Raw genomic sequence first — 12,724 nt, forward strand, 5'->3', positions numbered from 1 at the left:
AAGTTTAAAGAACTGACCTCACAGTAAGCAGCAGGTTGACTTAAATTACTGTCCTCTTGTCTTAAGCCTTCCATCTAAGTAATTAAAATGGGTGCTCAATATCTTTGGCCAGTCATTTCAATGAAATAAGCAAAATATAAAAACTGTGACATTCAATGAAATGCAACCCTGTCCCATTATCAACACAGAATTATGCAGAATTGACTGAGAAGTAAGTTAATTAGCAGGGATGGTAAACAACTAACAGAATTATCTACAGATCATATTCAGTGAACTGTGTCTCTGGAGACAGAATACAATAATTTGACAGCTTTGGCAATTAATTTACACTAATCTTGAGTGTTTAAATGCAAGACATGAAAACTGGCGGTATAATTGGAAAATGGTGCAATGGTGCCCTTTTAACTGATCCCCATATAAGAACAATTTAAAACATTAAAGGTGACATGTTATTTATCTATTGTTTGCGCACGGTACACTGTGTTCTCTAGCTAAACAACAACGTAGGCTACAGTGAAATATATCTATATAAAAAACATGGTTTATTATTGAACAAGGCTAGCTTCTCTCCACTGGCTGATTACGTGTAAGTTAATGAGGTAGCTGGGGGTCGAGGGTGGGAGCGGAGGCTGGGGAAGGCGGTTGAGGCTCAAGCCGTGTCTCAGCGCTTTGTTGAGTCGGCGTAAGCGGCAGCCGCGATCGCTAATCTCCCGCATCGCGAGTCAATGGGGAGGATTTCGTTAGAGCACGGAGTGCTGGCACGGTGCTCAGCCGACAAGGCTGGGGGGGTGGGGGGTGGGGGGGGGGGTGGGAGGGTAAAGACACGTAATTTGAGGGGAGAGGAGCCTCACAGGGGCTGGGAGAAGAGCCATGGGAGGGGGGAAAGGGGCTGCTACCACTATATCCCCCACAACACCCACCCCCCATCCCATCCCCGGGACTCACTGGCAGGTTAACAGTAGCCCAGGGCATGAAGAGCCAGCCAGGCCATGGTAGCGTGCGCAGGCAGACACACACACACACACACACACACACACACACACACACACACGCTGATCTTCAGTCCGGCTGAGCATCGCCAGCACACACACACACACACACACACACAGACAGACAGACAGCATGTTGTGTTAACTCGCTCTCCCCGCTAACCATAACAGTGCCGCAGCGAGAGGCTGCTCTACAGCCTAGCAGCAGGGAGGGAGGGAGATGGGGGAGGGGAAGGAGGCAAGGCAACGGCCCAGTAATTGTATTGGAGCTTGTGGAAAGTAAGTCCGTCAGGCCAGCTTCTACATGCATCGCAGAGCTCTTCGAAGCTCATCCACTCTCAATACTACTGCCTGACACATGAGGAGACCCTATCCCAGTATTTTTTCCATCCTGATTCTGGAAGACCACAAAGTGTACGAGATTTTATCCTCCGCTACGTTCTAGAACACATTCCCAACAAATCACCAAGACCTACGTTAGCTGAATTATTCAGAGAAAATCCAGTTTACACTGTTACCCCAGGACTAAAAAGAGCGCTACCCTACCTGCTGAATAAATTGGGCTGTAGAGTTGTTGTTTTTTAAGCAACACATTAAAATAAAATTCTACATCCTGGTTTCTATGTATACTGTAAGTGTTCTGGGTAGCTCACCTGGAGTGCCCGCTGCTCCCGGCTCAGTTTGCTGGTGTCTCCGTAAAGCTCGGTGGTGACGCACTTGATTCGGTCGCCCACGTAGCCTGAGGAGTTGGCAATGCGCTTGGCCAAGCTGGACCTGCGGCTCTTGGGGCAGCCGTGGCAATCATCGTCATCCTCGTGAGACTCAGCGTCATCATCCTTGCTCAAGTCCGAGTAGTGGTTCACAGAAACCCCGCTGTGCCTCTCAGAGCCGTTGAATCCGGACTCGTTAGAAGAGCGGTCCTCAGAGATGCGGTCCCCGAAAGTACGGTCTCCATAAATACGATCTTCAAATGAGTGGCCCACAAATGTACGGTCTCTGGAATGATGGTTCCTACAAACGTGGTCCCCGCAAGCGCGGTCTTCGGGGGTGCGGTCCCGAGAGGCGTGGTCCTTTGAAGCACGATTCCCAGATATACGGTCCCCAGAGGTGCGGGCGCAGTGTAGGGTCTGCTCTTCAGGCAGATCTGGGAGGGGGCTGCTTTCTGCCGGGCTGGGGCTGTCTTCGCTGTGGCTGGGCCCGGGGGAGAGGGAGAGGGAGTAGGGTTTAGGGCGGAGGGCGGACGGGGGGAAGCCTTGTTCCAACAACCTGGGCTGGCAGCGCTGCTCTGGCTGCCTGTCACCGTCGGTTGGCCTGTGTTCAGCAGCCTGGCCGGAGCAGCGGAGGATGTGTTTGAGCTCTGGCTCTCTCCCCTCGCTGCTGCTGCTGCTGTTGTTGTTGTTTTTGTTGTTCAAACTGCTGCCGTTTCCAACAGGCTTGAAGGGATCCCCTCTCATAGCACTGGGGGAACCGTATTTGATTGGGGGAGAGTCGCTGTCCATATCGTCTTGGATCAAGTCGATGCAAATGATCTCCTCCCTCCCCCCTGTGAGAGGCTTGTTGGGTGGCTTTGAGCCTTGGCCTGCCAGCTTGTCTGTGTCTCTGTCGCCCCGCCGGCTAGACTCGGCGCCTGGGGCTGTCTGGATCTTGTTGTAGTCCTCTCGCTGCCAGGGCTTCTCTTGGGGCCTGGACCTGATCTCCAGCTGCTCACTGGCCTTGGGGTCTAGACCCAGGTGGGAGGACATGAGTGGGTGGACCATCTCCTGGGAGTCGTGGTAGGTCAGGTAGTCTCCGTGGCTGGGGGGGATCCCGTAGGGAAGGCCGTGCTTTGGGGCCAAGCGGGGCGGGTACAGGCTGCTGCTGCCCAGTAGGACAGGGTGGGGGTACACTGGGCCTTTGCTTGGCATTGAGATGTGGGGTAGGGACATGCTCTCTGGAACTGGGTAGGGTAGGTAGCGGTTGGCGTAGGCTAAGCTAGGAGGCAGAGGATAGGATTGGCTCTGAGGCATATAAAGATGGCTGGAGGGATGGCCGTTCTCTAGGTGGGGCGTCTGGTGCTGGGATTTGTAGGCTATCTCTGGGGCCTCTGATTTTTGGGGGGTCTTCGCTGATTTCCCTGAGGAGGGGTGGCTGCTGACTGTTTTGGCTGGGGAGCACTTTTCGGAGTGGTTGGGGGAGGCCCTGGACCACTCGTTGTTGGCCTTAGGGGAGGGGGAGGCTGAGGCCGGTCGGCCGCCTGGTGTAACCACGGCTGGGACGGGGCTGGGGACAACAGCACCGTTCACCTCGCCTATCCTTGGACAGGAGGAGCTTCGCTGTTGTTGTGAAACGGTCTCGAGGTTCTTATTTTTGATCACGGAGGAGAGGCCTTTGTTGTGATTGAGTGAGTCGGAACCGGGGGCTGGGTTGGGACTGGGTACCACCCAAGAGGAGTGTAAAGTGCTAATGATTTCAGGCCGGTCCGGGGTTTTGGAGGAAGAACCCCCGATGGAGGAGGACGGGGAAAGGGTCTCTTTGAGGAGCTCTCGGCTGGGGGGAAAGCCATATCGAGCATTGGGCGAGTACCCCAGCTTAGCCATGGCCTCTAGTTTTTGGGGGAATCCATTGGTAGTTCCTTCTAACTCCATGATTTTAGCTGATAGATCCAGAGGCTTGTCCGCGGGGTCTTTGGCAGGAGGAGCCTGTAGTGCTGGTCTCTCCGATGATGTCTTGGAGGGGGACCTACTTAACTTCCTCTCTCCGTTCTCGCAGTTCCTGTGGTCGGAGCTTCCCTCTTTGGGTTTGGCTTTGTGGCTGTGGCTGCTGGGACGCACTGGCGAACGATGCTCAGAGGCCATGCTGCTCATGTAGAACGGGTGAGACACAGATGAGGCAGAGGAAGAGGAGGAAGAGCAAGGGGGGGTTCTAAACAGGGGCTTCTGGAAGTCCAAAGTGCTGTCTATTAGAGGAGGGGGTGGGGGGGCTGAGGCCTGGGGAGGCCGAGGAGCTGTGCGGGGAGACTGCATCACAAGTGCTGGAGTGGAGTCCAACGGGACGTTGCTGCTCATGCCAGTCCCACTACTGTTGCTACTATTACTACTGAGGCTGTGGCTGCTAGAGTTCTTACTGGAGGAGGACCGGATAGGCTTACTACTACTGCTGCTGCTGCTGCTGTGCTGCCTCTCACTGTGGGGCTGCTGGTGAGACTGGTGATGGGACTGGGACTGGTGATGGGACTGGGACTGGGACTGGTGATGGGACTGGGACTGGGACTGGGACTGGGATTGGGATTGGTGATGGGACTGGGACTGGGACTGGTGATGGGACTGGTGATGGGACTGGGACTGGGACTGGGGCTGGGCCTGGGGCTGGTGATGGGACTGGGGTAGGGGTTGGTGATGGGACTGGGCCTGGTGATGGGACTGCTGGTGGAGCTGAGACCCAAAGGCGGAAGGCTCATGGTGGATGCGGGGGCCCATACCCTGCATGCTCTTGTCCTGGCAGTGCACCAGTGGGGAGAGGGCACTAGGGGCCACAGTGGCTGTGGGGATCCTCATGGGAGGGGCTAGGGGAGAGGATATGGGCGTCGGAGGGTAGGGGGGCATGTAGAAGAGCCTCTCTGCCCCGGTGCCGCTGCCCCCCGCCCCGGCACACAGAGACTGGTATGCCAGGTGCTGGGGCAGGTATGGAGAAGGGTGGGACAGGAAGGAGGCTTTGTACATGTTGAGGGCTGCATACTTGGAGGAGTCCAGGAAGGGGTACATCCCGGCTTCTGCGTACGGGCTCACCCAGGGGAGCCGTAAATAGCCGTTACTGCTACTGAGGCCTAACTCTGCGTGCTTGTCCGTGGGTCCGACGCGGCGGTCCAGCCCCAGCCCCTCCCCGGGGGACGGGCTCTTATAAAGGCCCACGTAACCGTTACCGGGCTTCCTGCCGTCCATGGTCATTTCGGGTTTGTAGAGGAGGTCGTAGCCCAGGGGCAAGGACACGCCCTCTCTGCCTTTTTCAGCAGACAAGGTGCGGATACCAGGGTAGACCATTCCCCCGTGGACGCGGAGGCTCTCCCTCATCAGGCTGCTGCGGTCCATGCCCAGGGCAGCTAGGGGGTTCATTCTGCAGGCAGCGCTCGCATCTACCTACGACACAAAATGGTCGACAGAGAGGTGAGACTCAGCAGTTATAATGCGGCTGGGGATGGAATTTCCATGCAAGCATACATTATTATATATAATACCACAGTATTTACGGTTTTGGATGTGCACTGTAGCCATAGAAGCTCTAGTGATATTACACTGCAAGAAAATGTCATTACAGACTTTTTGTCATTCATTTTAAATGTTAAACCAGGATAACTAATATGTTCATGTAAAAAGCATTTCCCTCCATATGAAACATAGATGAATGCCTCAACTTGAATTACTTTAACAAGGTGCGATTTAACGGTTTTAAATTAATATTCATCTAGACCTCTGGCAAGAAACCTGGATGCATTTTCTTTATTTTCCATTATTGGCATATCTAATAATCAACGATAGAGGATTAATTAACAACACAAAGACTTCCATTTCAAAATGTCAGTCTCCATGCTATAATTGGGCTCTTTACGGCAAGGCCACTCAATGACGAGTGACTCAAGGTCACTGAAGAGAGCACACGGGCATCACACACTTTAGCTCCATGCTCTTTAAAAATAGAGGAGTCATATGCTACGGATTTTCGGGTGGGGGACGACGACGACAGAAACCTTTGATTGAGACAATGATGCGACCACCACGCAGGCTGTACAACTGCCAGGGGAGGCGGGCGGGTGGAGCCAGACATCGGAAAGCGGTCTCACTGTAATTTGATACTATGTGGTGCATTACAATGCGGCCGTCCTCAGATTTCTACCCTTCCACCCTGATATCTGCCTGACCCATCCTAACCGGGAGGCATGTCTTCCTGGATGACTAATATAGTACGCTACCCACCCCTCTATTCTGCTCCGCACAGAGCAGAATACTGATGCCAGGAAGAGGATTAATTGAGTTTCCTTTCCTATGGGTGTGTGATTCATCTCATATAGGATCAACTGTGGGTCCCATTTACAAATTATACCCGCCTGGCGGACAGTAAATCCGACATCAATAGTGGCCAATAGTAATTCTACATCAAAATGAAAACCAGAACCACTGTACAAGACTTACAGTGGTGCATTCAGTGAGGTGAAACATTCAGAACATTGCACATAGAAATGTATTTTGTGGAGCTGGCATGAGTGGCTCGTCCGGATGACAGACAACCATACCTATTCTACACAACATATATCTATATATGCATCATAAGGTTCTGTAATGTTACGACAGGTTTGCCATTCAGGATAAGAGAGGCTTACCATGCTTTGTGTGCTGTGAATCCCCAGCTGTTAGTTCCAAGTGTGCTTTCTGCCCCTCACCATCCCTCACAGAAGCATTCCTGGCCCAACAAAATGTAAGAAGGGGAAAAAATAACATTAATACATGTACTTTTTGGACAGATTGAATCCATGTCATCATCAAGCGAAGAACATTTGGGCAATTTGATGAATTGAGACAGAAATGCATTGGAAATCAACCTAAAATGAGCCATGCTTGCATGCACAAGCGCTTAGGTTTTTCACGTCATCAATGAGTCAACGTCTTTGTCTGTCAAAACATGACGCATGAGGATACTTGGGAGGGTGCGTACTAAAGAAAAATATGAACAAAAGGCAACCTGTATTTGCAAAGCCAACCCCCCTGCCTGCCTATACGCCCACACACACACACACGCACAAACACACACACGCACACACACACACACACAGGTCTACAGGAGGATTACACAGCCATGCCTAGAAGCAGGCTGGGATCTGTGCAACGTGCCTCGTTATCAGGGAGCCAGAGCGCTGATAAGGAATGCCTCCTCGGCAGAACTCATAATCCTGGGGCCGGAATGGCTGTCATCTGTCACAGGGAAATTTCTCAGCGCTACGCCCTGAGGAAGATGCAATCGCAACGCTCTGGCTTTCCAGCCCCACAGCTTGGCTGTGACATGAAAGAGGGGCCCTTTGACGGGCAGCTGACTACACACACACACACACGCACACACGCACACACTGTGTTATTGATGGGTTTACAGACCCAGGATTTCAATAATGCAGGCCTGTCCTTATCTTGCGACATGGCTCCAGTCGCTGCCATTGAAGGAGGGGAGGCGAGGAAGGGGGGTGGGACTGCCCACTTTCATCCATCAAGCCATCCCCACCTCCTCAATCTCCCTCCATCCTTCCCTTCCTGTTCCTCCCTGCCACTGGCTGGCTGCTATCATCATTTGCATAGCAACATTATGGCTATGTTGCAACATTGCCAAGCAACCTGAACAAAGAAATGACTCCAAATCAATGCAAGTCAGGAGGACTTACTCTGGGCTTACTTAAAAAATAAGTATCAACCTGTGGATTAGCACATATTGTTGTAGCAGAGAAAATATCTCTCTACATAAGACACAAACTAAATTGGAAATATGTTGTCTGTATAAATGAAGATATATGAAGTGGCCTCAAATAAAATGTAGTCCTATTAAATTAATGTGAACACCAGCATTGATTATTATTATTTTTTTAAATATAAACTCAAGATCATATACAAACAAAAGCAATACAGAACAGTGTCTGGGCAATTCCAATGTATAGCAAAATCTCTCACCAAGTCCCTACCTACGCATTCACAAACACTGCTCAAAGGAGGGCTAGCCCAGAAAGGGAACAACAATTGAGTCACGTTCCCCTAATTCATTTTCTACACCCTCAATGACCCTAGCTGTCAGTCAGCCAACAGAGAGGTAGAAAATGGGATTAACCCATTCCGTGCCCCCTCCCCCAAGATAAACAAACTCAAGCAAAACCATCCATTGAAAAAGCAGTGACTTATTGCTTAGCATATTTCCAAATAGAAAGCAAGATGTCCTTCGTTTCTCCTTTTTTTCAAATACCCTGAACTGCCTTCCGCACAGTGAAAATACAGTAGAATAGGGATTATTCCCCAAACACAAAAAGGACACACAGAGGAGTAAAATTGAGGCTCTTTGGAAAACAATATGACGCAAGATCCGTTGTTTATGTGACACTAAATTACAAGAAATGAACTCTCGTTGGTTTCGTTCCCGTTCACATTCAAAATGCCACCTTGTTGTTTTGGTCTCGCTTCCATTAGGCTAATCTGCCACATTTGGAGCCATCGCCATCCCGGTTCCAACCCTCGTGACGCCTGAGCACCGCGCACTCTGGTCAGAGCACAAACAGAATAGGGCTTGCAGGCCCGCAGCTTGCACCTCGCTCCTCAACCGTAGATATTGATGCTTTTGATAAGCTTGTTACGAAACGACTTCCCCTCCGCCACACAGTCTCTCGCAGAGTCTCTCCAAGCTAGGCCAGCTTGCAGCGAAATGAAGTCCCCTTGGCCTATTCATGAAACTGGAGTCATAAAATCAGTTTGTCATTGATCAACTGACTGTCGCCTCGTGGAATTGGCCTTCTAAATTAATTATTACATCTGTTATATGATTATTTAGTGATATATTATTATTTTTAAAGTGGTCAACGCATATGATTCGTTTTCGTGCGATATTGGCCAACGCACAGCACAGTCTTTAGCCTACAATAACCAGATAACCAGAAAAAAAAACAGTAACACAAATTACCTGACTAAGAACGTGTACATAAGAACATGAACGTTTTGCATTCAGATTAATAAATGACTGGAGAGCAACGCGTAGTTTCACTGTGTCGACCAAGGCGCGCGGGTTTGTGCTGTCAATCGATTGTACCAGCCCTGTCATGTGGTTAATGGAAAGGGGCCAGGATGGGCAAGACCGTCGTCACACCACGGAAGATCGTGTTATCTATTTTCCAGTATAAATAGTTACAAGGTAAAATGCTCAAAGGCATACGGGGCTCGTAAGGCTCGTAACACCCCCATTATCCGGCCCGGTTTTAGTGTGTGATTATCTCAATTAATTAATTAATCAATAACATAACTATGAACATGTTTTACTATGTAACAGCTAACTAGTCTATAGGCCTGACAGGATAGACAGATAGGTCCAGCGCCCCAGCGAGTTCATGAGACCCGTGGCATGCGAGTTTCATAAATGCATATCTACCCATGCAATGTAATTCAACGCCCGGTGGGACCATTTCGAAAACACGCACTAGCGGAGGTGAGTTCTTCGAAGTCCGTAACCAAAACCTCCGCTACCCAGTTCACATTGGCCCCAGGCTATTGGACGGAAGGTTCTGGGAAGATGACATTGACCACAATTCCGTTCGAGGGGAAAAAAGCGCTAACTGAAAGGGGCCCGCGCTATCACTGTGTAGTTAAGGCTCCGAGTCTCGCTGCTGGTGAGAATTCAGCATAAAGACAACAATGTGTGGGCGTTGGGAGGCGTCCTTGTGAGAGAGCGCAGCGGACCGTGTGCACGGCGCTCCTGCTGCGGCACAGAAGTCGCTGAGGCGGAGAGAAGAGCTCTCCTGTTTCGGGACTGCCGTCCCACGGGACACTCGGGCGAGGAGAAGCTTCAATCAAACCATGACGTCTGTAGCGGGAACAGACTTGTGAAATCCGATCACACGCGGTAGTTATTGGCCCACCAAGGGTTTACATTCCTCCCGATCAATTCGACTAATTTTGTAAGCAAATAAGAATATTGGTGTAATAATCTATTTCCTACATTATGGAAAGGCTTCCATAGGCTCTTCTCATCAATTTGGGCTCAGAAATGTCAATGACGCTTGGCACAATAAATCTTTTCAGAACCAAAATGTCAGCAGGCCTACAATAAAAGCAGGGGTTGTCTTTGTTCCTTTTTGTTAGCAACCAATACATGAACCAATACATTGCTAAGACTTATACCAATACTAATTTCTTATTTATGTATATGATTCTTTTTCTCACGTAGGCCTAAAACGGGGCAACCTGTTGGCATTATTGCTTTGTCAAGGGGGAGTCTTTTTTGGAAATGAGATGCTCCAAACCATTGTGCTTTTTCCCCTCCGCATGTGCTTTATGGCCGACGAATTTAGCCAAATTGCGACATAAGAGAACAAAACTTTATGAAAACATCATCATCTGAGAATATCCATGCTCTTCGTATTTTCTAAACATAATATTCAAGACGACTTTTATAACAATAGCCAGCATCACACCTGGGAACATTATTCCATCTCCCTAAACATCCATAGTAGCGCTTTATGGACGCAGAATATTCTTGCTTTCCTTCTCAGAGAACGACCGACACTTGTCTTATCACATGGAGACACTGCTGTAGTCAAGCTTAGGGTATTACTAAGCTTAGACTGCTGCGCTAGAAAAACTCAAACACACCCGGGCTGTCCTCAGACAGAATGGTGGGAGGAAACGAAACAAACAATGAATCCAAAAGCAGGGAGGTCTCTTTTCAACAGAAACAGGTCTAAATAACATAGCCTACATAATAATAAGGTAGGCTATAAAATAATATGGATTGATAGTAAAAAAAAAAAAAAAAACGCCTGTTGTTTAGGCTACGCCTAGATAAGGTTTAAAGAAAAAGTATGCACTGTGCGTAAAATAAGATCCTTCGACCGTTATCCATGTTGAAATTATATTGCTTTAAGGACAGCTGTTATTTTTAACTCAATAATGTCAGATACAATGTGTAGTCAATAGACATAGAGATCCAATGTAACAGCTATAACACGACTAAGAACCGAATAATTAGGTATGGTCTTGAAATAGTTAACATGATTAATCACGACTGTGCGGTTCTCTCCATGAGCGCTTATTCGTTTGTTTCCGAAGACAACGCCACATATTTACGGGCTATAGGCAAGGTGTATGGAGTACAGGTATAAGTAGGCTATTTGAGTAAATAAAAAAACACTTAATTGAGGAAAGACCATCAGGCCCACAATTGGTTGGTCATGTTAGAAGTAGGCTGATAAGCGTTTTACATAAATTAACCATCTATGAGGCAATTAACCCGTTCGTGGTCCCGCTTTGTGTCTCTGTCAGTCCTTACTCACCTAGATCTATCGAATGGAATTGACAACAAACAAATCATTGTTGAAATAAACATGTTTTCAAGCCCACAGTTCTTTCTCATGAGATCTGTTGGGACGCTCCGGAATAATGGGCCCGTAGCCTACCTATGTTACAGTTCTGAGTTCACTATAGAAACTGACTTGTGAACTTAAGGCTCGGCTAATGGTCAAATATGGAGGTCACATAAGGTCGTATATAGTAATAACGACATGCAGTCATAACAATTAAGACTCGAATTCACAAGAAACTGAAACATTTAGGCTACCCCGTGCGCGTGTGACCCAAGTAATTCCCCCTCCCCGAGCTAGGACAGGACGTTTACTTGAACAAGTTTGAATTGCTGAGGTGACAGCGCACATCAAGTGGTCAGCATTACATCAGTGGACAAGAAAACAAGCAATATTATCGGAGTGATCTCAGACGCGTAGGCTGCCTTTAGCCCACACGTGTCTAATTGCGCTTGAGCACGGTGCCGTTGTAACTATTCATGACAAGCAAGTCTGCCGCATTCTGTTGACTACACGGCCTACATACAGCCAACTGGTGGAAATGATATAGACCCAGGCCACCACATCATCCTCTCTCACAAAATGCGCACTGAAAATTACGCAGATGACCTCCACAAGCGTTTATCTGCAAAGTCGTTCCACAATGTAGGCCTATGGGATAGTGTCAAATATGGGCGAGGCAGCGAATTAATAGGCTAATATGGGGTTGGAGGTTTTTTTTAAGTCATCAAAACTAAAGCTCAAACGGGCTATGTCTTATTTTAAGCAATTATAATTAACATATCTCAATTCCACCGAAACCACACACAGATTCCTCCCTTTGAGAATGTGCTGCCTGACTGACAAAAAACGTTCGCTGGAAAGTCCCGTGACAACATTGAACATCACCCATGACCACATTTAGGCAACGACCGTTCGAAAGTGTGATAAGTCAGTTCAAGTTAACATTATATACCTGAATCCTTAATTATAACACCATCAATTCAATTATCGATAGGCTATCTGTAGGCTATCTTATGCGTTATTTCTGTAACAACGCCAACAATTAAACATAGGCTGTCATAAGCACTCGTAATATTCCACTAAAGCCTACTGCAGTTCTTTGTTGAAGCATTTTTGTTGTTGTTGTTGTTGTTGTTGTTTTTTTTATCAGATCGCTATATCCATAGTGTATTAGCCTACGGTCCCGCTTGACGCCGAACATGATCGAGACTTCAACCATAGTAGGTAAGCGAACACACAACAGCCAAAAACAAACATGGAAAAGGTAAACAATGTCATAGCCTGCTACATATTGCAAAAAATAAATCTCACCTGAAAATCAATTCTGGAATATTTTCGGTAAATTCGATCACTCTAGAACAAAATTCAATATTTCCAACTTTTCCGTTGTATGTCGAGATTCTCTACACGACACAGACCGACGACCTACGTCCGTGTGTCAGGAGACGGAGCGCAACTTCGCAGCCAACACAGATGAATATTTCGCTTTCTCTCAAAACCATTCCTGATACATCTCCAGTTGGTAAAATATGTAGATTCGTCTAGAACTATCTTAAAATGTAAACATCCTCGGAATTGCTGTGATTCGTTTCAGCCCAAAAACAAATAGGCTTACATCCATTAGTTAGAAGATACCTAGTTAAATCGTCGTGAATAGTTCAAGGAGCAC

General features: G+C 48.1%; 1 protein-coding gene across 1 annotated transcript in view; it reads right to left on the reverse strand.

Annotated features, from left to right (window-relative positions):
• Positions 1-12,470, reverse strand: part of LOC308154147 (BCL-6 corepressor-like) — a 49,101-nt gene extending 36,631 nt beyond the window's left edge. Inside the window, 5 exon segments of the mRNA XM_080527323.1 lie at positions 18-74; positions 1,643-4,151; positions 4,233-5,101; positions 6,340-6,419; positions 12,367-12,470. Coding sequence (XP_080383449.1) covers positions 18-74; positions 1,643-4,151; positions 4,233-5,101; positions 6,340-6,342 — 3,438 coding nt within the window. The 5' untranslated portion in view covers positions 6,343-6,419; positions 12,367-12,470.
• Between the last annotated feature and the right edge of the window lie 254 nt (positions 12,471-12,724).

The sequence above is a fragment of the Nansenia antarctica genome (genome assembly GCF_963989245.1).
Source record: "Nansenia antarctica genome assembly, chromosome: 3".
In the NCBI taxonomy this organism is placed as follows: Eukaryota; Metazoa; Chordata; class Actinopteri; order Argentiniformes; family Microstomatidae; genus Nansenia; species Nansenia antarctica.